General features: G+C 34.3%; 1 protein-coding gene across 7 annotated transcripts in view; it reads right to left on the bottom strand.

Moving 5' to 3' along the window:
* The window catches only part of LOC127876748 (kelch-like ECH-associated protein 1B), a 67,291-nt gene that overhangs the window by 8,465 nt on the left and 33,216 nt on the right, over nucleotides 1-25,610 (bottom strand). For 2 of the 7 annotated variants that reach the window (XM_052422178.1, XM_052422176.1), the window contains exon 3: nucleotides 2,066-3,404. In XM_052422178.1, the coding sequence (XP_052278138.1) occupies nucleotides 2,066-3,357 (1,292 nt within the window). In that variant the 5' untranslated portion in view covers nucleotides 3,358-3,404. Of the gene's footprint in view, nucleotides 1-2,065; nucleotides 3,405-4,834; nucleotides 5,258-6,579; nucleotides 6,716-9,426; nucleotides 9,693-25,610 lie in introns of those variants that run through there. The other 5 variants (XM_052422174.1, XM_052422175.1, XM_052422179.1 and 2 more) reach the window with 5 other exon arrangements.

The raw sequence follows: 25,610 nt of genomic DNA, 5'->3' as shown, positions 1-25,610 counted from the left end.
CTCCCAATTGGGAATTATGGGTCTTTTTAATTGGTTAGTATTAATGGCACAAATCAACTAAAATATTGATTTACATTCATTTTGTGTGGAAATGTTCAGTGTCAGTGCTCATTTTAATTGTTAACTTGCAGATAATGCAATTTTGGAACAAAATAATTGACAATATTTTCTTTCCTTTTGGGAAATTTTTAGACTGCCATTGGGAATTATGTATTTTTTATTCAATGGGAAAAGTACCTTTTATGGGTACTTTATAAAGAAGGGAAAAAATTGCTGTCATACAATCTTATACAAAACACTTACGCAATACCATTAAAACAGCAGAGTCATTGCAATAAAATCCATTAACATTATTGTCAGCATTGTTGTTGTATTGATATTCCATTGGCCAGGTGTATTGCTTTAATATACTTTGATCTTTGCCAGGTTTTAAAGCTGTTTCGTGTATTGTTGAGCAAGATACAATACAAAGATAACAACACATTAGAATAGCAGGGAATGGCAATAACTGTACAGCAGGTTAAAATATCTAATCAATTAAATCAACTTTCTGAAATTAATTAGAAAATAATAAAATGCATTAAATAACCAACCTATATTAATCTGCATAATTAAATTTTTTTTTTCATAGATTTTTACATGGTATTTAAACAGTTTGAAAATCAAATTTAAGTTGCAGCATAACTTAACAACTTTTTGTGTCAATCTTTGGAATTGAACAATAAAGAAACTTGCCAATTAAATTTCACAAAATGTTAAATGATTTTTTAAACACAAATATGGGACTCTAAAGTTATAGTTTTACCTTAAAAGTTATTTCAATAAAATTAAAATAAAGTATTTCAAAAATGTGTTGGTACTTCCATGTTTGTATCCTCATAGCATTTAATATCAGTCTACCAAATGTTGAACAATATGATAATAATAATATTAAATCAAGATAAGAAAGTAACAATTGTTGAACTCCAGATGTATTGAATGACCATATATATAAATCAATTTACCCTACGAAATAAATGCTAAGTCATCAAAGTAAAAAATCAATAACCATTGTGCTTTTGTTCGTGTTACTATTTTGGTTGGTAAATAATCAGATTTTTTACATACACAAAAGCCGGCTTAATTGATACATAGAAATAAATTATTCACTGATTAAATAGGTGTCTTAGTCTTTTATTCCCTATACCAATAGAACAAAAGAATTTGTCCAATGGATTTATGATAGCTAATGTATTAAATATAGTTTCTGCAAAAGATTGTTTGCATTGTAATTGTTTGAACCATTAATTTTTTAATCAGAGACAAGTAATGTAGGTTTATCGTAATGTTTACAATAGTTAATACTTGCCAGTCCTTTACAACACAATCGCATGACTTGCAAAATCCTTTATCAAAACCGTCGCCCATTTGACTTGAACTTTGACTCTATCATCAAAATCATGCTACAACTGTTCTGAATGTGGCCCATTTTGATTTAGCATATAAAATCAACAACTTTGCTTGCTTTAACTTAGTATGATATTTATTAACTTTTTTGCCAAGATTCAATAGATTTCTTTTTGATAAAATAAAATAGTTGATAAAATGTAATTACTTTTACGAACATTTAAGCACTGTTGGGACATTTAAAAAAATGTAGGTCTCAACCTTTATTGTTATTTGAGGAACATTTTTGCAAGTAATTATTCTTTGACACAAAAATTTAAAAAACACATTTCATATGCTTAATATTTTCTACAGAAACGCAATTTTAAACAATCTTTCATGATTTGAATTTAGGTTTTAAGAGAACTAATGTATCTCACTTATACTTTCCACTAATATATTTCACTCATGTTTTAAAAAAACTTACAAAATTGGATGTATTGCAGATGTAATAAAATGGTTTTAGGTATCAACAAAAATAATTTCCTTGTTTTTAAAACTGAAAGCTTGTTAATTTTAAATTATGCTTGTTTCAATTAAGCATGTAAGAAGGCGACATAAACGTATATACAATTTTCATGCATGAAAATAGGAAATTTCTTAAGATATCCTAAAACAAAAATCTGTAAATATTTTGCACCTTTCTGCCGAGTTATGATGCACAGTCCCTTGTGAGCCACCTACAGCGTAGATCATGTTATCCATTGCACACACCCCAACCCGATTACGCGGCACTAACATAGGACAGCGCGGTATCCAGCAATGCCGATACTGGTCGTACATGTCCACAGTGTTCGAGTCCAGGTTACCCTCTGTGGGAGAATTATTTCTACCCCCAACTGTGTAGAACGAGCCCTTAACGGTACACCCGCAAAGGCCGCTACGGGGCGTTGGGAGATCGGGAAGTTTTGACCACTGATTTGTTTGGGGATTGTAGCACTCAAAAACACTTAACGAGTGTCTTAAATATCCACCAGCTGAGAATATCACAAGAGGAGAACATGGCTTTCGGGGTTTATCGGGACAGGTTTGATGGAGTTTGAGACCCTGAAAGATTCGTGACAAGTATTCTTGGCATTGAGGCATTTTCTTAAGCACAGAACAGTGAGTCAACTGGTTTTCTAGAAAATTTGGTGACAAGAAATGGCAGCGCACAGCTGAGAGCATTCCCTCGAGTTTACAGAGTCGTCTCTCGGTGTCTTGTTGCACCCATCGTATCACAGCATTGAAGATCTCTGACTCACATTTGATATTGAGTTCGTCGTGTTTGATTAGATTCACTAACTGGCAGGCGGAGAGTTGAAGGAATTCATCACATTTTATCACCTCAGAAAAATGCTTGTAAATATATTCTCTAGCTTTCGCTTCCAAGTCCAAACACCCGTGTTCACAAGCAAAATCTGTTATTCCTATACAATTACTTGCATCTAACTGCTGTTCTAAAAATACACTACATGCTTCCACTACATGGTTCATTTGAAACATTGTCGCTGCAGGTAACAAGAAACACACATTTTGTTCATTCACACGAATTTCAGCTGTGTATGCGAACTCTATTAACACAGAAAGCATACATGGATGTATCCCATGTAAGGGAATAATACTCATTTCTTCCTCGCGCATTCCACCAGTAAACATTGAACGAAAATATGAACTGGCCGATGCTAGAACAATTTTATGACACAGAAACTTTTCGTCTCCAGCAACCAAAGTCACATCACATAGTTTTTCAGATCGTCTTAATGAATTCATAATTTCCAAAGCTTCTTTTGGATGCTTCTTGACATTAAAGTACATACATCCATCTGCTTTTTCTGTGGTAACAGGACGTGGCCGGTAACATGAGGAAAACTCAGCCCTTTCTGCGATTTTCTTCTCAAAATCTGTAAATTCACAGTCCTCCACCTGCATTTTTTCCGGCCGTCCACTCATCTTGGTCTAATGGTGAGATTTCTTTGGGACCATTATTACAATACTCTCTGAAAAAAGAGCAAAAATGTTTATCAGATAAAAATTATCACGCACATCTAAATAAGTGTTGTTAGCAGAGGTCAAAAAAGGCTAATTGCCAATAACAAAAATTTACAGATAAGTTAAAAGTGGTTTTACTTTTTTTTGCAAAATTTGCTGGTGTGAAAAAGCAGGTTTATAACTACAGGGAAAATTTTGCTGAGATAAAATTTAAAACATATCTTAGTTAGTGGTATTTTACCACAGGTCAAAAGTAGTTTCTTGTCTGACAATTAAAAAAAATCACAGATCTGTAAAAAGCGGTTTATTTTCTATTGAAAGATGTTTTGCTCTTTTTGCATGAAAATGCAGGTTATAATTACTAAAATTCAATTTTGTTTAAACAATTATTATTTCTATTTTTTTTATATGTTTGATTTTTGTATTGTTCATATTGGGGATTATTATTTTATTCTTTGTATAGTTCTGTTTGTTATATTGTAAATATTCATACAATTGCAATTTTTTTAACGTTGTTTATTTTCTTTGTGAATGGTACAAGAAAGAGTTAAACGGTACAAAATGTAAAGCCATGATCCTAGGTATCCATTTAAATCATATTTTAAATTATTTTCTGTGACAATAAAAACAATAAAAGTTCTTTAAATTAAATTTGTTTATTTTTTTCCTACACATGATTTTTTGCTACAATGATTGATATTAAATCACTCATTGATAACCTATAATATATATCAAAACTAAAACATCAGAAAGTATTCATTTTTTTTTTTAATAATTGGTAGCACCGTAAATCATATTTCAAATTTAAACTTCATTAGATAATATTAAAAACATTCTTTTAATGTAAGTTGTATAACTTTTTTTTTAAATAAAAGGGTACATTCTCAAAAAAGTGAGGTACAAACAGGTAACATAGTGACAAAATAACATAATAAAATATGTAAAAAGTTTTCTTAACTTTACCTTTATTTTTTTCATGGGTATAATATATTAGGCTTTATATTATTGTTTTTGAGCCAGTTAAGGTTTTCTTAATATTAGTTTAAGAAAATTATTTTGACTTAAAATGATTTCAATGAGAATATAAATAAGGTTATTCATTTCATATAATTAATAACTTAATATATATATTTTATTTTGTTCTGATTTTATCAATTATAAATATCAAAATGTTCACGCACCATTAAAACAATCAAAATAATTATTAAATCAGACTTTTTAGAAACATATCAAGACACAATAAATAAATACTGAAGAATATTGAATAAAGTAAACACAATTATATAAAAAATATATATCACCAGCTTTTGTCATCCTTTATCCATAGTCATTAAGTATTCTGTAAAGAATATTCTTTCAGTTTTCAAAGTAATCAATGTTTTTATTAAAAGTTTCACCATTAAAAACAACACAAAATACAAACAAAAAACTATCAAACCTTTTTTATAAAGAAATATTAATCCCAAAAAATTCTAGTACTAATTTAAATCCATATCAATATTAACAATACTTGTAAAAACACAAACTCCACAAAGGTAACACTTGTTTCACAACACCACTCTCAATATTGCCATGCAGTGACACAGCAACTTCTCATTTCACTTGTCATTTGTTCTTACATTAACAGTGGAGTACTGAAGAGGTACAGTTGGTTGTACAGTTGGCTGACGATACTGTGTGATACTGTGGTATATTCAATAAACTCTCCAGCGGACCGTGATAATTGTATATACACTAAACTCCACCTTGTTGTACTAGCCGTGACCGAGTTGTTAAAGGCGCAATTTAAATCTTTGGGCTGTGATACAATTAATACGTAATCTTCTAATATGTTTCTGTTCAGTATCTTTTTTATTTAATGATTTATTAGAAGGTTTTGACTGAACAATTAGTGTTTGAGCCAGTTATATTTGTTGTTTAAAATTCATGCAACCCTGTACACATGCCCGTGTTAAGTTGTTTTTTATTTTACCATAAAATGCTTACACTTACATATATATTTTATAAAATAATAGTTTATATAATAATTTATAAAAACATGCTTTACATTCAGTAATCCATAATATCAGTCTTGACAGATATTCTACATTATATACTGTTTTGATTTCTAATGTTAAATAAATACAATTGCTAAACTGTTGGAGGGATGAAAAAAACAAAACTAACAACAGTTGTTGTTATATTTATATTTACATATTAATAACAAATTAAGTGGTTGAAACAGCATCTGTGTGAGACATAAATTTTATGAGGCAGACAGTATTCAAATATGTATAAAGTTTGCAAAAAACATGTTACATTATATTTTGAAAACTGATACAAATATGCAAGTCCTACACATATTTTTTTCCCTCTGAACACATACCGCCTCTTCAATTACAGTGAAATGTTGCTTTCAAGCATGCCGTTTTAAAGTAAATAAACAAGCCATGTATTTTTGAACACTGGACAGCATAAAATAAAACAATCAAATGCGCCTGGTATTAAAAAAATTTGCCTCGTCACTAACCAAGTATAGCACATCAAGGGTACTTTCCACCAATCTGATTAGTTCATGCTATTTACCAGTTTGGGAAAGCCACTGTTGGCCACAATCATGTACCGTTAATGACACTTTGACAGCTCTATTGTCAGTCCTACATACCGTAATTACTTGTCAGTGATCCTTCATTAGTCTCCAATAAATAGGTATCACCATAAAACTGATGGTCCAGTTTTTTTAAACAAACGTCATTACACCCTACTGTTTAACCAATCAAAATATGATACTGAACATTGCTTAAATATATAGGATAGTCATGCAGAATATGTCTGTAAATGAATTGTGCTGATTCATTTACTACAAAAAACAATAACCACTCATTAAGTCATTATCTACCATTTTTTACTATGTTACTATTGACAACTTTATAGCATTCATATTCTGATGAATCAAAAACAAATATCTAATTCAAAATTATTTGATACATTTATCTTATTTATACCTTGTGCTGTTATTTTATAAACATTACATTTCTGTCTAAAGCGAACAACAAATATAAGGATTTTAATTCAATATTCAAGCCACTTATTTTATTTTTACTGATATACAAGGACTATTTTCATAATGAATAAAGTGAAATTAAAAGGGATGCAATTATAACAATACTTGTAACACCATGATAGCAAATTTACTGAACAAACCTTTGCCATCACAAAAATCCACATCACTCAACAAGAATGCCTGCTTTCATCATCACTTTAAGAAAGATAATGATACTGCACATACCGGTACATCATTCAATTTTAGCTGACACCAATAAGATAACAACTATCTTCACAGGACATTTAAATCTCACCCCCATTTATTGCACACGGCTGTTTTGGCGTACTTAATCACTCTTCCAAAAGTGCGCACTGGCTATGAGTAGGTAACTTTAAATATCTTGTGAACGTGAGTCGCACTGCAGAAAGTAAACATTAGTCTTATCAGCAGCAACCTATCATAAAAAAAGACAAGGGTACAATATGAGCGTTGAGTATTAAACTGTCATCATCAAAATATGGCCAATCAAAAACGGCCAGTCACGTTTACTTGAACATGATTAAGTAATCAGCTTTAAAATGCGTTTAAAGTATTTAATAATAAACCCACTGAAGGAAGCGAGACTGAGTATGTATTGCTTTCAAGTATTGATCTGTAATAAACCATAATGGTGAAGGTCAAGGTTGAATCACGTTCACTGAAATGACATGACAAAATTTGCTATCCTGGCAAATTTAAACCACCAAAGCTTGCAGTGCTTTCCTTTGGAAAGATTTAAATGCTTTTTATCATTTTTGACTGATAATAAAATATTAAACATATTTATGACTAGTTTGAGTGTAATAGATTTCAAGGCTAAAAATAATTAGATATCATTTTTATCGAATTATCAGCTACCCTAGCTTCATTGAATATATTATCTCTTTCAATATTTGGACCTTAACTTATATATAACTCTTTTTTATTATTCAAAAATAAATTATTACTCTCTTAAATATCAAACACAAACAAAAAATAATGGCACAGTTGTGGAATGACATTTAACACCAAGCAAACCACATCATAATTTATATGTTGTGTTTCACCTGACACACTTTGACTTTTAAATATTGACAAAGAAAAGTTCATAGAGACCATTTTTCATCAATGAGCAATTAATTGCACACTCTCAACAACTGAAATTTATGTTACTTTTTAATTGCAATATCAATAGGGTTACATTTAAAAGGATAATAACTTGAAATGTTGCCTATGATTATAATTAATATAACTATCGGTAATACGTCATACATGTATGTGTTCATTAGAAACAAAAGGGGGAAAATATTTAATTCTACGGTTTCTGTCATACGGTTTTTAAATTGAATAAACAGCACATTTAAGTAATTGTTTCCTACTGTGAAGTCAAAAGCTATTCTGTGCACACTAATTTAAAAGACAAAAAAAAAGGGGTTTTGTATCAACTAAAATTTTGCAAATACATTAGTGAAAAATAAACCTGCGGAATATAACTATCGGTTAAAATTAACTTTCTTTTGTAAAAGCTATCAAGAATAAGCATGATCTGTTGTCATCCTTAAGTATGAGTCATTAATGAATAAAAGGACAAAATAAGCAAAGGCTTGACACGATCCTCTTCTCAAGTAACAAAACACATCCAAACAAAATGTGAATACTTCAAGTTTATCATAACCAGAGAAACATAAACTTTCCATGCGATTTTCTTTGCCTCTATAAAAGAAACAATAATCAAAATACATTGGTTCCAAACATTTTAAAATTAGGTCTATTTAGACATATGAATTAGTATTTGTTACTTAATTCACCAAATACAATAATCCTAACAGCATTATTCTTCATTTCATTGTGTGCAAGTCTTTCCCCTCTTCATTACATTGTGTGCAAGTCTTTCCCCTCTTCATTACATTGTGTGCAAGTCTTTCCCCTCTTCATTACATTGTGTCCAAGTCTTTCTCCTCTTCATTACATTGTGTGCAAGTCTTTCCCCTCTTCATTACATTGTGTCCAAGTCTTTCCCCTCTTCATTACATTGTGTGCAAGTCTTTCCCCTCTTCATTACATTGTGTGCAAGCTCTTTCCCCTCTTCATTACATTGTGTGCAAGTCTTTCCCCTCTCAGAAACAAATACAAATTTCACAGCAATTATGTTACATTTATATCTTGATTGTGGTTTATGAAATAATTTTAGAAGTGAAATGTGCTTAACATTGTGGTTTTTAGGAAGTAATAAATTATATTATTTACATCCTTTAGGAAACAGTTTGTAAGGGGAGTCCAGACATGTCATTAACTATGGTCAATTATAGTTACAAAAATTAAATCAATGAAGATTACATTATGATAAATGTACTTAAAACTATGCTAAATTAAAGAACAAGATGTCCTTTAAAACCTTCCTTATAAGGAAATGTTAATTACATCATCATAGAACCAGAATCTAATCATGTAGGGAACACTTTAATTTTTTCAAATGAATATTACCATATAATGCTCCATTAATTAAGTAAATAGTATAAAAAAATTTACAAAATAGATATGGAGCTACAACAAGAGACAACCTATTTTGCGAGCTGATCAATGAAGAATGTTTGAACTGTTGCTTTTATTGATATTTAAAAACACACATTATACAACAATTTGTGCATGAGATAGGTGGAATATCGTTAGAATATAATAATGTTATATATGAAGTTACCAATTTATGAATTGCTTCATACCTATCAAAGTGTATATGGTCAAAGTAAATGTACTGAATTTTCCTTGAAGTCAATTCATATTAACTACCAGTAGTTTTAATGTTTTATTAGTTACAAAATATTGTTGTTCAAGAAAATGAATTACGTTATAGAATATAGTACATAATGAGGATTTAAATAAGACTGTGAAAATACTTTCTACAGCTTTAGTACAACTTAATAAATGTAAAGGAAGGTAAAACATAAATGTCATTTTTTATCAACAATAAAGAAACACATTTAATTTACCTTATTTATGGAATAAATATTCCTGTAAGAACAGTTGGCTTAAACCACGACTTTATTCTGCGACACCAGACACTGAATCAAATATCATGGTGCATAGCCATAACCATTATAAAAGAACAGGTGTGTATATCTCCTTATAAATGATAGCTTACTCCCTGTTTTCATGCTCTCATTCAATCAGACTGCTTTAACAAATTCTAAATTCAAGCAAGCAAGCATATCAAATACTTTCTTGTCGCGTACTCACGTTCACACTATTGACTGCTTTCAGATACCGCATTAACCATTACGCTACCTGGCAGTAAAAAACCTTGATCGATACAGGGGAAAACCATCTATTCATTTTGTTTAAATCATAAAAAAAAACAAGACCATCTACTTTGCTACTTTCTAACCACAAACAAATAGCATTTAATTTACACCTGTTTTACTTTAAGGTTTAAACCCATGTACTCTTAAGGGCACAGATCAAAACCTGACCAAATACACAAACGACAAACTGGACTGAACCCAATACAGCCCACTTTCATTCATAAACTAGCTCGTGAGTTGTTAGATTTACTATTGGAAAATGACTCAGCACATTTTTGCCCGCAGTATTCATTTGCATAATTTATGTACAAAGCTAGACAGGTGTAAGAGTGGTCACATATTATAGGCCTAATGAGTAGGTAGCTAAAGTGGGTCAGTTATAGGTCAAACAGGTAAGCAATATTGAAGAAATGACAGATAATAATGCTGGGTGACATGGTCAATTCTGCATATTGAATGCATTAGTAGTACTTCTAGTGATTTCAGTGGACAGTATAGGTACACATTATGTGTAATAACATACCCTGTAATTTATTACTGGTTACTTAAAAAGTAATGAAGTTTCAAAATTTATTGTTGTTCTTTTTACAGAACTGCATATCTGCAACATCATGGTGTATAGCTGCAACATCATGGTGTATGACTGCAATATCATGGTGTATAGCTGCAACATCATGGTGTATGACTGCAACATCATGGTGTATAGCTGCAACATCATGGTGTATAGCTGCAACATCATAGTGTATGACGGCAACATCATGGTGTATAGCTGCAAAATTATGGTGTATAGCTGCAACATCATGGTGTATGACAGCAACATCATGGTGTATAGCTGCAACATTATGGTGTATGACTGGAACATCATGGTGTATAGCTGCAACATCATGGTGTATAGCTGCAACATCATGGTGTATAGCTGCAACATCAAGGTGTATGACTGCAACATCATGGTGTATAGCTGCAACATCAAGGTGTATGACTGCAACATTATGATGTATAGCTGCAACATCATGGTGTATAGCTGCAACATCAAGGTGTATGACTGGAACATCATGGTGTATAGCTGCAACATCATGGTGTATAGCTGCAACATCATGGTGTATAGCTGCAACATCATGGTGTATGACGGCAACATCATGGTGTATAGCTGCAACATCAAGGTGTATGACTGGAACATCATGGTGTATAGCTGCAACATCATGGTGTATAGCTGCAACATCATGGTGTATAGCTGCAACATCAAGGTGTATGACTGCAACATCATGGTGTATAGCTGCAACATCAAGGTGTATGACTGCAACATCATGGTGTATAGCTGCAACATCAAGGTGTATGACTGCAACATTATGATGTAAAACTGGCACTTATGGCATGCAACTTGCACATTGTGATGTACATTTTTCTTTTTATGATATATAACTTGCACATAATGGTTTCAACTTCCACATAATAGCGTATACCTGTCGCATAACTATATAATACATTATGGTGTATACTTAGCAGAGTATAAATGCCACAGTTTGGTACTATGTTGTTTAAATGCCATATGATGGTGCACAACTGCTGTATCATGGATTATACTTGGAATACTAAGGCAAACAAGGGCTGTTTGTAAAACATGCATGCCCCCCATTTGGGCTGTCCGTTGTAGTGGCAGCCATTGTGTGAATACGTTTTTTGTCACTGTGACCTTGACCTTTGACCTAGTGACCTGAAAATCAATAGGGGTCATCTGCGAGTCATGATCAATGTACCTATGAAGTGTCGTGATCCTAGGCTAAAGCGTTCTTGAATTATCATCCGAAAATCATTTTACTATTTCGGGTCACCGTGACCTTGACCTTTGACCTTGTGACCTCAAAATCAATAGGGGTCATCTGCGAGTCATGATCAATCTACCTATCAACCTATCAAGTTTCATGATCCTTGGCATATGCGTTCTTGAGTTATCATCCGAAAACCATTTTACTATTTCGGGTCACCATGACCTTGACCTTTGACCTAGTGACCTCAAAATCAATAGGGGTCATCTGCGAGTCATGATCAATCTACCCATGAAGTTTCATGATCCTAGGCGTATGCATTCGTGAGTTATCATCCAGAAACCATTTTACTATTTCGGGTCACCATGACCTTGACCTTTGACCTAGTGACCTCAAAATCAATAGGGGTCATCTTCGAGTCTTGATCAATCTACCCATGAAGTTTCATGATCCTAGGCGTATGCGTTCTTGAGTTATCATTCAAAAACCATTTTACTATTTCGGGTCACCATGACCTTGACCTTTGACCTAGTGACCTCAAAATCAATAGGGGTCATCTGCGAGTCATGATCAATGTACCTATGAAGTTTCATGATCCTATCCCAAGCGTTCTTGAGTTATCGTCTGACAACCACCTGGTGGACGGACTGACCGACAGACCGACCGACCGACATGAGCAAAGCAATATACCCCCTCTTTTTCGAAGGGAGGCATAATAAATGCCAGTTTGGTATATATATATATATATAATAATCTGGTTATATATACCATTATCTGGTTAAGCAGACTCCCATGTCATGGTACAGGCATATAATGGCGTATAACAGCCACATTATGGTGTATTTATACTTCCATAATATGCAGCAAGAACCACTTGATCCTGTACAACTGCCTCATTATGGTGTATTATTACAACATTATAATGTACAGCAGATAAGTTGCAAAACATGAGGGATATTGGCAAAGAAACTCAGCTGTTTATGTATTTTAGCCTTGTTACATTATTTTGTACAATAAGTCAAAATACATGCTTAAATACAAGAATTTGAATATAATTTATGTTATGTAAATGTCTTATTTAAACCAGAGGGCCAAGATTGCCCTAGTTCGCTCACCTGAGAGGAGTCAGTTCATTCAATCTTTACCAAACGTCAAACTTGACCTAGATATTGTCCAGACAAACATCCTGGTCAAGTTTCATCATTATTGAATCAAAACTCTGGCATATGGAGTGTTTTTGTTTTTATAAGATTTGACCTGGTGACATATATTTTGAGTTGACTCCCCCCCCCTTACCAAACATCAAACTTTGCTTACAAAAATAAATAGTATGACCAAGATTCATAAAATCTGAAACAAAATTGTGACCTCTAGAGTGTTTACAAGGATTTTGTATAATATAATGAAAATTTGGACAGTCTAAGGGCATTAATTATGTGATATATAAAAAAAACAATCTTTGTACCAAGTTTCATGATGATTGGGCCAAAAATGTAATTTCTAGAGTGTTCACAAGCTCTTTTTACTATATAAATATAAGAAAACTGCCCCCCCCCCCCCTCGGCAGCCATGTTATTCAACTGACCAGAACCATTTTTGAACTCAACTCTCATATCAAGGAAACAAATGTTCTGACCAAACTCCATGAAAATTAGGCCAAAAATGTGACTTCTTAGAGTGTTCACATGTTTTCACAATATACATATAGAGAAAAAATGCCCCGCCCACTGGCGGCCATGTTTTTACAAGGTTTCTATATAGCCAAATAAGGAAAACTGCCCCCCCCCCCCCGAGATATCAATAAAACCAATGTTTTGACCAACTTTCATGATAATTTGGGCAAAAATTGTGACTTCTAGAGTGTTTACAAGGTTCTCTATAGCCAAATAAGGAAAACTGCGCCCCCCCCTGGCAGCCATGTTTTTCAACTGACCAGAACCATTTTCGAACTCAACTCTCAAATCAAGGCAACAAATGTTCTGACCAAATTTCAAGAAAATTGGGCCAAAAATGTGACTTCTAGAGTGTTAACATGTTTTCACTATTATACATATAGAGAAAAATGCCCTGCCCACTGACGGCCATGTTTTTTCACCGATCTGGACCATTTTCGAACTCGTCCGAGATAACAATTAAACCAATGTTTTGACCATTTAACTTTCATGATAATTGGGCAAAAATTGTGACTTCTAGAGTGTTTACAAGGTGTCTCTATAGCCATGTTATTCAACTGACCGGAACCATTTTCGAACTAAAATCTCATATCAAAGAAGCAAATGTTCTGACCAAATTTCATGAAAATTGGGCCAAAAAAGTGACTTCTAGAGTGTTCACATGTTTTCACTATATACGTATAGAGAAAAATGCACCGCCCACTGGCGGCCATGTTTTATTCACTGATCTGGACCATTTTCGAACTCGTCCGAGATATCACTAAAACCAATGTTAAGACCAACTTTCATGATGATTGGGCAAAAATTGTGACTTCTAGAGTGTTTACAAGGTTTCTCTATAGGCAAATAAGGAAAACTGCCCCTCCCAACCCTGGCAGCCATGTTATTCAACTGACCGGAACCATTTTCAAACTCCATTCTCATATCAAGGAAACAAATGTTCTGACCAAATTTCATGAAAATTGGGCCAAAAATGTGACTTCTAGAGTGTTCACATGTTTTCACAATATACATATGGAGAAAAATGCCCCGCCCACTGGCCGCCATGTTTTTTCACTGATCTGGACCATTTTCGAACCTGTCCAAGATATCAATAAAACCAATTTTTTGACTAACTTTCATGATGATTGGGCAAAAATTGTGACTTCTAGAGTTTTTACAAGGTTTCTCTATAGCCAAATAAGGAAAATTGCCCCCCGGCTGCTATGTTATTCAACTGACCAGAACCAATTTCGAATTCAACTCTCATATCAAGGAAACAAAATTTAATGTTCTGACCAAATTTCATGAAAATTGGGCTAAAAATGTGACTTCTAGAGTGTTCTCATGTTTTCACTATATACATATAGAGAAAAATGCCCCGCCCACTGCGGACATGTTTTTTCACCAGTCTGGACCATTTTCGAATTCGTCCGAGATATCAATAAAACCAATGTTTTGACCAACTTTCATGATAATTTGGGCAAAAATTGTGACTTCTAGAGTGTTTACAAGGTTCTCTATAGCCAAATAAGGAAAACTGTACCCCCCCCCCCCCTGGCAGCCATGTTTTTCAACTGACCAGAACCATTTTCGAACTCAACTCTCAAATCAAGGCAACAAATGTTCTGACCAAATTTCAAGAAAATTGGGCCAAAAATGTGACTTCTAGAGTGTTCACATGTTTTCACAATATACATATGGAGAAAAATGCCCCGCCCACTGGCGGCCATGTTTTTTCACTGATCTGGACCATTTTCGAACTCGTCCAAGATATCAATAAAACCAATTTTTTGACTAACTTTCATGATGATTGGGCAAAAATTGTGACTTCTAGAGTTTTTACAAGGTTTCTCTATAGCCAAATAAGGAAAACTGCCCCCCGGCAGCTATGTTATTCAACTGACCAGAACCAATTTCGAATTCAACTCTCATATCAAGGAAACAAAATTTAATGTTCTGACCAAATTTCATGAAAATTGGGCTAAAAATGTGACTTCTAGAGTGTTCTCATGTTTTCACTATATACATATAGAGAAAAATGCCCCGCCCACTGCGGACATGTTTTTTCACCAGTCTGGACCATTTTCGAATTCTTCCGAGATATCAATAAAACCAATGTTTTGACCAACTTTCATGATAATTTGGGCAAAAATTGTGACTTCTAGAGTGTTTACAAGGTTCTCTATAGCCAAATAAGGAAAACTGTAACCCCCCCCCCCTGGCAGCCATGTTTTTCAACTGACCAGAACCATTTTCGAACTCAACTCTCAAATCAAGGCAACAAATGTTCTGACCAAATTTCAAGAAAATTGGGCCAAAAATGTGACTTCTAGAGTGTTAACATGTTTTCACTATTATACATATAGAGAAAAATGCCCTGCCCACTGACGGCCATGTTTTTTCACCGATCTGGACCATTTTGAAATCGTCCGAGATAACAATTAAACCAATGTTTTGACCAACTTTCATGATAATTGGGCAAAAATTGTGACTTCTAGAGTGTTTACAAGGTGTCTCTATAGCCATGTTATTCAACTGACCGGAACCATTTTCGAACTAAAATCTCATATCAAAGAAACAAATGTTCTGACCAAATTTCATGAAAATTGGGCCAAAAAAGTGACTTCTAGAGTGATCACATGTTTTCACTATATACATATAGAGAAAAATGCACCGCCCACTGGCGGCCATGTTTTTTTCACCGATCTGGACCATTTTCGAACTCGTCCGAGATATCAATAAAACCAATGTTTTGACCAACTTTCATGATGATTGGGCAAAAATTGTGACTTCTAGAGTGTTTACAAGGTTTCTCTATAAGCCAAATAAGGAAAACTGCTCCCCCCCCTGGCAGCCATGGCATGTTATTCAACTGACCTGATACATTTTCAAACCCAACTCTCATATCAAGCAAACAAATGTTCTGACCAAATTTCATGAAAATTGGGTCAAAAATGTGACTTCTAGAGTGTTCACATGATTTCACTATATACATATAGAGAAAAATGCCCCGCCCACTGGCGGCCATGTTTTTTCACCAATCTGGGCCATTTTCGAACTTGTCTGAGATATCCGTAACACCAATGTTTTGACCAACTTTCATGATGATTGGGCAAAAATTTTGACTTCTAGAGTGTTTACAAGGTTTCTCTATAGCCAAATAAGGAAAACTGCCCCGCCCACTGGCGGCCATGTTTTTCAACTGACTGGAACCACTTTTGAACTAGACCAACATATCATTAAAGAAAACATTTTGACAAAGTAACATGAAGATTGGACCTGAAATGTGACTTCTACAGTGTTTACAAGGTTTTTCTTTTTTGACCTAGTTTTTGACCCAGCACAACCCAGTTTGAACTCGGCCGAGATTTTAATGGGGCAAAGCTTTTGACCAAGTTTCATGAAGATGGGACAAGAAATGTGGCCTCTTGAGTGTTTACGACCAAATGTTTACGGACGGACGGACATATGACGGACAAAGACCGGTCAGAAAAGCTCACCTGAGCAATCAGGTGAGCTAAACAAAAAGATGACTATATAAATGTTTCTATAATATATATGCATAATGGTTTAAATCTGACAAATAAATTGAGATTTTATTGCAATAAAAAGATATTTTATTTTAATTGTATTTCTTTTTTAGTTAATGATGTAACAGCTAGATTGTCTTTGAAAGTTTGTAACAGCCTTAACAAAACCTGATGTCTTAGTCGTCTGCTAGAATAAGTCCCATTTAGGACCGAACACTACATTTCCCCCTTATTCTGAAAACTTCTCCCTATTTCTAAAAACTTCTCCCTACTGTGAGCTGAGGGAGAAGTGACTCTCCCTAAAATCTGAGCCAAGCTAGAGCCCTGTATATCAGCGCTCAGCATATTCTTTTTTGGATTGAATAATACAATATACAAAATACATTTTTAAAAAAGATCAACAATTTCAGCACAAAGAAGAATGTGTGATAAAAGTCAAGAATGATAAATATTTCATCTATGATAATGTGCAACATCAATGACAGTAACTCTAACCCTGTAATATGCAGTGCCATAAATTCAAATGATTAAATGGTAAGGGATATTACTTATTTTGTATGTAAGTATATCATATTACATTTAAAACAATTTATCAATGGCCACATTCCTCATGGGCCATCTCCGCATTCCCTTTCACATTCCATTGCACAGACTTATCACGTATGTTTTTATACTTTACACCGCACACAAAAGGTACAATGACGATAACAAAAATTCAAATCAAACAACACTAGATTCTTCAACATATCAAAAACTTTTCCTTTACACTTCTTCATCATACTGCAAATCATTAAAACATCAAATCAGTCACAACAAATGGAGCCAATAAAACATTTAAACAACAAGTATTCTATACAGAAGATGTTAGTATGTTGAGTAAATAAGATGTACCGGTATTGAATTTAGGATACATACAATGCATTAATTCTTGATTCAAACGTACACCGCATCAATTACAGAAATAAATGAAAAAAACATTAACAAACAAGTAAACAAACAAGCAATCATGTCACAAATTATGATATATCAACATTTGAAAAATAGTTGACATGATTATGTTAAATGTTTTGTTCATGACATAAGCATCTCCAAGTATTATGTGATCAAGGTCTTTTTTTTATCACAAATACATGAAAAGAATAATGTGTGCTTTTTTAGTTGAACTTTTTCCTTCTTACTGTGCCATTTTCACACATTTTGGCAAAAAAGAAATGAGTTGTTAACCTATTACCTTACCAATCCTGATCAATCCTTCAAACATAAAAATTGCTTAAATTTATACCAGATTTAATTGCGCACAGCACATAAATCTGTACAGCAAATCTTTGCCTCATTATCATGATTTGAAAGATTTCTTGTTAACATCAATTTTTTAGTCGAAATAAACCTGTGTATTGGGGGAAGAAATTAACGAATAATGAAAAAGATTTGTTGTGCTTATACTAGAAAATATAGCTACACACAATGGTCTAAACAACCAATGTACCTTTCCTGACCCTAAATCTCTTTTTTGGGTCTTAAAACAGTGAAAACATGACTTCAAATTGTCGCTCATCTGTTAAACAAACACATTAAACCATTGATTTACCACATTAACATGTAAAGCAGGATATACAATCCAGTCAACAAAATGACATCTTGCCAGTTGATTGATTCTAGGCTTTGAAATTCTGCATCCAGCAAATAGAAAACTGTTCAATACACAATTCACATTTTTTGGGGTAACAAAATTCATTGACATATCAATAAAGGTGAAGACTAAAATAATTTATCCTTATCATTTGAAACAGTCTCTTCAAATATAAACATTACAAACATGCATTTTGTACACATTTGGAGACTTCCTGATAGCTCCAAAGAGTGTCAGACATTCCATCTGATAACCTCTGAAACACATTTCCATAAAATCTGTTGAAGTCATGAGAATTTTTTTCTTAAAAAAAATTGTTCATTGTAAATGTCCATAAACATATATAACATGTAGAATTTTTAACAATACCCTTATATTCCAATAAAACATGTTATATATGATAACATAGTTCTTTATAATGTATACCAAACTGTGATCTCAGTAAATGCATTGCAGAAAGAAACCTGTTTTTTTTTTAAACTTCATGTTTAACCCATTTATGCCTAGTGGACTCTCCCATCCTTCTAAATTGGATCAATTTATTTCAAAAATTAGGAATGTCTAGTATATTTATTTCTATATTTAGAATATTTCTTATAGAAATTTCTTTAAACAAACAGCGCAGACCCAGACGAGACGCCGCATCATGCAGCGTCTCATCTGGGTCTACGCCGTTTGCCAAGGCCTTTTTTCTAGACGCTAGGCATAAATGGGTTAAACCACCCATGCAGTATTGCTAATGTTGGTGTATGCTTATTAATAATGATTCTATGCCAAGTTTTAAAGTTAAACAGGTCATTGCTTACACCCGCCATGTGGCTTGTATGAAGCATGTTTAAATGACCCATCGCTTTTAATTATGACATGCAATAAAACACCTTAAATCAAAAACTTGGTCACTGGTGATACACATCGGTGGTGACAAACATATACACATTTTTTTTATTTATATTAAACATTTACATACATTTTGGAACTTCAAAAACATATCAGATGTGTATTCAACTCAATATTTTTTTTTACAAATACAATTCATGTAGAATTTACACTTTGAAAAGTTGTTTGAGGGTTGGACTGAAGGCTGACATGAAGTCTGCATTTATAACTGATATTCTGTTGCAATCTTCATCATCAATAACCTGCAGCATTGCAAATACCTTAATTGATTAATGCTCAAATATGTATGTATTGACTAATATTTAGTTAACTAAGGCAATTATATTGAATGATCTACACTTATTGGCTTATTGTAAGACGTCTTGGATGAAATCTGATGCCAAACACACATGCATACAGTAATTCAAGGTTTTAACATGAAAACCTTGTATCTGCTTAAACTTTATAATATGAGATACAATATTTTCACACCCAAGACCTAAAAACAAGGCACCTGTCTTAAGCCACATCCAAAACAATGTGCACTATAACAATAATTAATGGCCACTGTAACAATGCAATTTTTAAGCTTGAACCTTTGCCAAAACTAATTAAGGTTGCATTATATAGTTTGTTAATTAATTACCATTAATTATCTGAAATCAACATCCTGATCTATATGGCACTGCCCTTAAAGCGGGACTGCACGATTTTGTCAAATATTTATGAATTTATATAAAATGTGTAAAAAACTGATTATACATGATATATTTCAATATAAATTAAAACAAGGGCTGTTTGTAAAACATGCATGCCCCCAATACCGGCTGTCAGTTGAAGTGGCAGCCATTGAGTGAATACGTTTTTTGTCACTGTGACCTTGACCTTTGACCTAGTGACCTGAAAATCAATAGGGGTCATCTGCCAGTCATGATCAATGTACCTATAAAGTTTTATGATCCTACGTGTAAGCATTCTTGAGTTATCATCCGGAAACCATTTTACTGTTTCGTGTCACTGTGACCTTGACCTAGTGACCTGGAAATCAATGGGGGTCATCTGCCAGTCATTATCAATGTACCTATTTAGTTTCATGATCCTAGGCGTAAGCATTCTTGAGTTATCTTCCTGAAACCATTTTACTGTTTCGTGTCACTGTGACCTTGACCTTTGACCTAGTGACCTGAAAATCAATAGGGGTCATCTGCCAGTCATGATCAATGATCCTATGAAGTTTCACGATCCTAGGCGTAAGCATTCTTGAGTTATCATCCGGAAACCATTGTACTGTTTTGAGTCACTGTGACCTTGACCTTTGACCTAGTGACCTGAAAATCAATAGGGGTCATCTGCCAGTCATAATCAATGTACCTATGAAGTTTCATGATCCTAGGACTAAGCCTTCTTGAGTTATCATCCGGAAACCATCTGGTGGACAGACAGACGGATGGATCGACCGACCGACGGACCGACCGACCAACATGTGCAAAACAATATACCCCCTCTTCTTTGAAGGGGGGCATAATAAAAGTTAAGAAGAACATGTGTCGAAAAATGCGAAATAAGCCAGATGTTTAATTCTGAAATCGAAAATGTCTGTACAGTCGATTTCGCCAGCATGTAAATCATGCATGTACGATGTGAGTCTAAATTTAGTTTTACGGTTCATTTTAATTTCCTGCAACGATATCTATTCATACGACACACAAACACTAACTCCGATCCTAATAAAAAGACGAATGCTTCTGTTATTGTAGGAAAATATGTACGAAATATCTTCGTCACATTTGGCTCGGGCGCTAATTTGTCTTTGCTGCATTTTATTAAAATCTTCTTCAATGTATAATTTTTCTTGCCTATTTTGTGTTATTGTAACATATTTTTAAATTTATCACAATTTAACACATATAAAAACCGTGCAGTACCAGCTTTAAACATCATTAATTGTAGGGGTCTACAGGGTAAAAGATTAAATCCAATAAAAAGATTATGCATATTGAAAATGTATGAAGTATATTCTGCAATATTCATTGGAGCCAGAATATTAAAAAAACATAATACATAATTATAAAGAAACCGCAAATTATAATATTAAAATACCATAATGTACTCTGAATAAAGATAACATTTATTTTAATTGCTTAAACTTTAGTCATTAAATTATTCCAGCCCTTTTGGCATTTATAATGTTCATAACAACATGTTTTTGACTAATGCTATGAAATACCAAAAATTAAAACTGACAAACTGAAAACTGTGTTTTATGAATTTATAATTGCTCAATTATTGGCAAAACACTTTTTTAACTATCATATTCTGAATGTTTCTGCATGGCAAATTCAATTACCTGTATTTGCACTTTAAAAATGATTATGCTATGCAGATTTATTAAGTGTTTTTTTTCCAAATTTGCTGGAAAATAACAATACTGACCACATTTATGTGGCAATAGAACTTTCATTCAGATAACTATTTTTCGAAAAGGCATCCTCTCTTCTCATTTCATCTTCACCTGTGGCCCGTCTGGGACATAGGCCAACCTGAGCTTCCTCCATGCATTTTGGTTCTGTCACTGGAGTCTATACTTTCAAATAGATAATATCTGCCTACTGTCATAATGTTCTCTCATTCATTGACAAAGTGATTGTTGCAAGACAACATTTCTGCTGAGCACGTGACAAGCAGTCCATGCTTTAAGATGAGCAATGCATGTGACACGTTGAATGACTCAGCAATTTCTATTGTAAAGAAACTATCTGAAACTGGAAATTGTATCATTTTCTTATCGCAAAATGTAATTATATAGTATCAGTATCTCAAGAAAATTCAGCGTCTAAAATATCACACAGAACCTGCTGAAAAAATGGTAAACTGATCTCGGATGATATTATTGTCTGAATGACAAAGCTTTTTCAATAGGACACAGGAGAAAAAATTCTCACAATTAACAGGTATGTTTCTATTTGCAATAGCAAAATGGTCTATGGCTGCAAACCTTTTTTTTATGTGGCATATTTTCACAGTTTGTTGTCATACTGTTGATGATATTTTCAAAAGAGAAAAAAACTTTATATATATTTATATTATGTATTTTTATTTTACTGTGGAAATAAATAATTCCTAGAATATCCTTTTTTTGTTAGAAAATACTTAAAAGAAAATAAAATTAATGTGTTTGCACTAACAAGTAATTATTATGTAAACAAGCTTTTCAATGCCAAATAAGTACGAAACATTTAATAAACAATACATTACAAATCACCTCTTATGTTTGGTTACCAGGTGCATAATCATGTACAGCCACAACAATTTAGCAACCAATAGATAAATAAATTTAATTACAGATTTGAAATTTTAAAACAAACGTTACAACACAGTTCTACATGAGTCTGTAATGTTTTGCAGTTAGTATCATTTGTTTGTTTGGATACTTGCATTTCTTAGTAATAATGTGGTTTTGATGTGGAAGAATTCTTGAATCAACTTGGCATATTTCACCTTATTTGGTTGGTAATGTTAAACAAGAGGGCCATCAGGCCCTAAGGCGCTCACCTGAACGCCAAAGAAACTAGACTATTCTGAAAAAAATGCAAGCTGATTCATGAAGATTATTTTGGACCAAAAAAGTGACTTTTAACTTTTTTTTATATATTTGACCTTGTGACCTAGTTTTTGAGCTCATATGACCCAGCTTCAATCTCTGGCAAAATTTCATTGGGACGAATGTTCTGACCAAGTTTCATGAAGATTGGCCAATAAATGTGGCTAATATAGTGTCAACAAGTTTTCACTAAAGCCATATAAGGACAACTGCCCCCCCCCCCTGGCGGCCATGTTTTTCAACGAACCATAACTTCTAGAGTGTTAACAAGGTTTTGTAGTAAATAGCCATTAAGGAAAAATGCCACGCCCCCTTGCGGCCATGTTTTGTAACGGATCTCAACCATTTTTGAACTTAGCCCAGATATTATTAGTTCAAATATTATGACCAAGTTTCAAGAGCATTGAACCACAAATGTGACTTCTAGAGTGTTAACAAGGTTTTACCATACAGTAAAGCCATATAAGGAAAACTGCCCCGCCTCATGGCGGCGATGATTTTCAAACCAACCAGAACCATTTTCGAACTCGTCCAAGATATTATTGGGACAAATGTTCTGACAAAGTTTCATGAAGATTGGACTTAAAATGTGACTTCTAGAGTGTTAACAAGGTTTAACTATAGCCATATAAGGAAAACTGCCACGCCCCCTGGCGGCCATGTTTTTCAACCAACCGGAACCATTTTCAAACTCGTCCAAGATATTATTGGGACACATGTTCTGACAAAGTTTCATGAAGATTGGACTAAAAATGTGACTTCTAGAGTGTTAACAAGGTTTTAGCAAAGCCTTATAAGGAAAACTGCCACGCCCCCTGGCAGCCATGTTTTTCAACCAACCGGAACCATTTTCGAACTCCCCCAAGATATTATTGAGACACATGTTCTAACCAAGTTTCATGAAGATTGGACAATAAATGTGACCTTTAGAGTGTTAACAAGGTAAATGTTGACGACGCACGACGGACTAAAGGCGATCACAATAGCTCACCATGAGCACGTTGTGCTCAGGTGAGCTAAAAATAAAGCTTTCATTTCTTTAAGGGATTTTAAGGTATTAAGTAAATCGAAAAAAAACCCAACTTTTTAACCAGTTGAATGGCGACAAATATCATGGACCCAGATTGGGCATGAAAGAAAAATTGTTTAGTTAAATTAATGAATTAAACAAGAGTTGTGTTTGTCAGAAACACAATGTCCCGTGTGTGTGTGTGTATTTCAGAGTTTATTTACAGGTCCTACTGGCCTCTTCACAAGGTTATAGTAGCCCGACCTGCCCCTGTGACCTTTCAGGGGAGAAAGATTAATTTAGAGCCAAAGTAGGTCAAATTTACCCCGGCTTCCCGGGTATTCGCCAAAGAAATAATTTAGATCCAAATAGACCAGTGCACGGTGGCCAATGAGACCTTAATGTGCACTGGTAGTTAGACAATCTCAAAAGACGAATTCATGTCTGAACGCAGCACCGCTGCAGCACACAGCTCCGCCTTTATGGCCCACTTGTTGTCATCAGCCGTCGTCTTCATCCCCGAGACGGTTTCCCCAGCGCGTTGAGCGCACTTGGTACCGCCGCCCCGGGGTCCCTCTTTAAAGCCACCCCCTCGATGTTCTTGGGTTCCCCCCCGCGCAGAAGCACAAGACCCAGGACCGTCCCGTTTGTCCCCCACACTGGTGGTCTTGCTGTCCCGCCGTCCCCGGCCCTCTTCAGACGGGACCTCTGGCAGGTCCGGGCCGGCGAACTCTGGACGATAAACAGCGGGTGACAAGCCCGCTGCATCTTGGAGAAGACAGCAATCCCAGCAGTGTGGAAGACGTCCGGCTCGAGGTTACGGACTCTGCTGGATTAGCAGAGCCACCCGCAGAAGTTCCCCTCTATAAGGAAATATGTACAGGTGAGAGAATCTTCTGCAGGCGACTCTCGCCTCGGTCGCGACGCGCACGCTCCAGCAGCTGACCCAGGCAAACACAATGTCCCCTATTGCGCCGCTTTGAAATAAAATTTCAATATATCATTTGGCAGGTTTAGAAATTATCTCCCTTTAAAGCTTATTACTTCCCTTGGATTGTATTTTTTGACTTTTGACCTTGAAGAATGACATTGACATTGACCTTTCACCACTCAAAATGTGCAGCTTCATCAGATACACATGCATGCCAAATATCAAGTTGCTATCTTCAATATTGCAAAAGTTATGGCCAATGTTAAAGTTTTCGGATGGACACACAGACTGACAGACAGACAGACTGACAGACTGACAGATGGACAATTCAACTGCTATATGCCACCCTTCTCACTGGGGGCATAAAAATCAAATATGTATTTATGAATCTCTCTCTGGAAAAAACAGCTTTAATGTGTTATCCCAGATTAGCCTGTACCCACAGGCTGATCAGGGATGACACTTTCCACCTTAACTTGATTTTCGCTTTGAAGAGACTTCCTAGACTGAACACACTAATCTGAGACAACACTTTACGACATGCATAAAGGCCCATTTTCCCAGAGCACAGCTCATTAACGTCCATATTTATAATCAGAATATTGCCCTTATATTAGAAGCCATGACTATGCAAAATCTAGTTTCCATCACTTTTTGATGACCCTTGAGTGTGGGTCATCAAAAACTAACTTATGACCTACATGTTTAACTGAAATATCTATAAATTACCATGAGCCAAAGTAGGCTTTTGATAGTTCACTTATTTTGACCTTCCAATAGTCATTTTTTTTTATTTTTTTTTTTGAAAAAAAAAATAAAAAATTTGACCTTCCAATAGTCACATTGGAAAACATTAGATAATTGTGACTAAGATCTA

This window comes from Dreissena polymorpha, chromosome 4 (genome assembly GCF_020536995.1).
Source record: "Dreissena polymorpha isolate Duluth1 chromosome 4, UMN_Dpol_1.0, whole genome shotgun sequence".
Taxonomy (NCBI): domain Eukaryota; kingdom Metazoa; phylum Mollusca; class Bivalvia; order Myida; family Dreissenidae; genus Dreissena; species Dreissena polymorpha.
The sequence above is the reverse complement of the archived record's forward strand: the minus strand, read 5'-3'. Positions and strand labels throughout refer to the sequence as shown.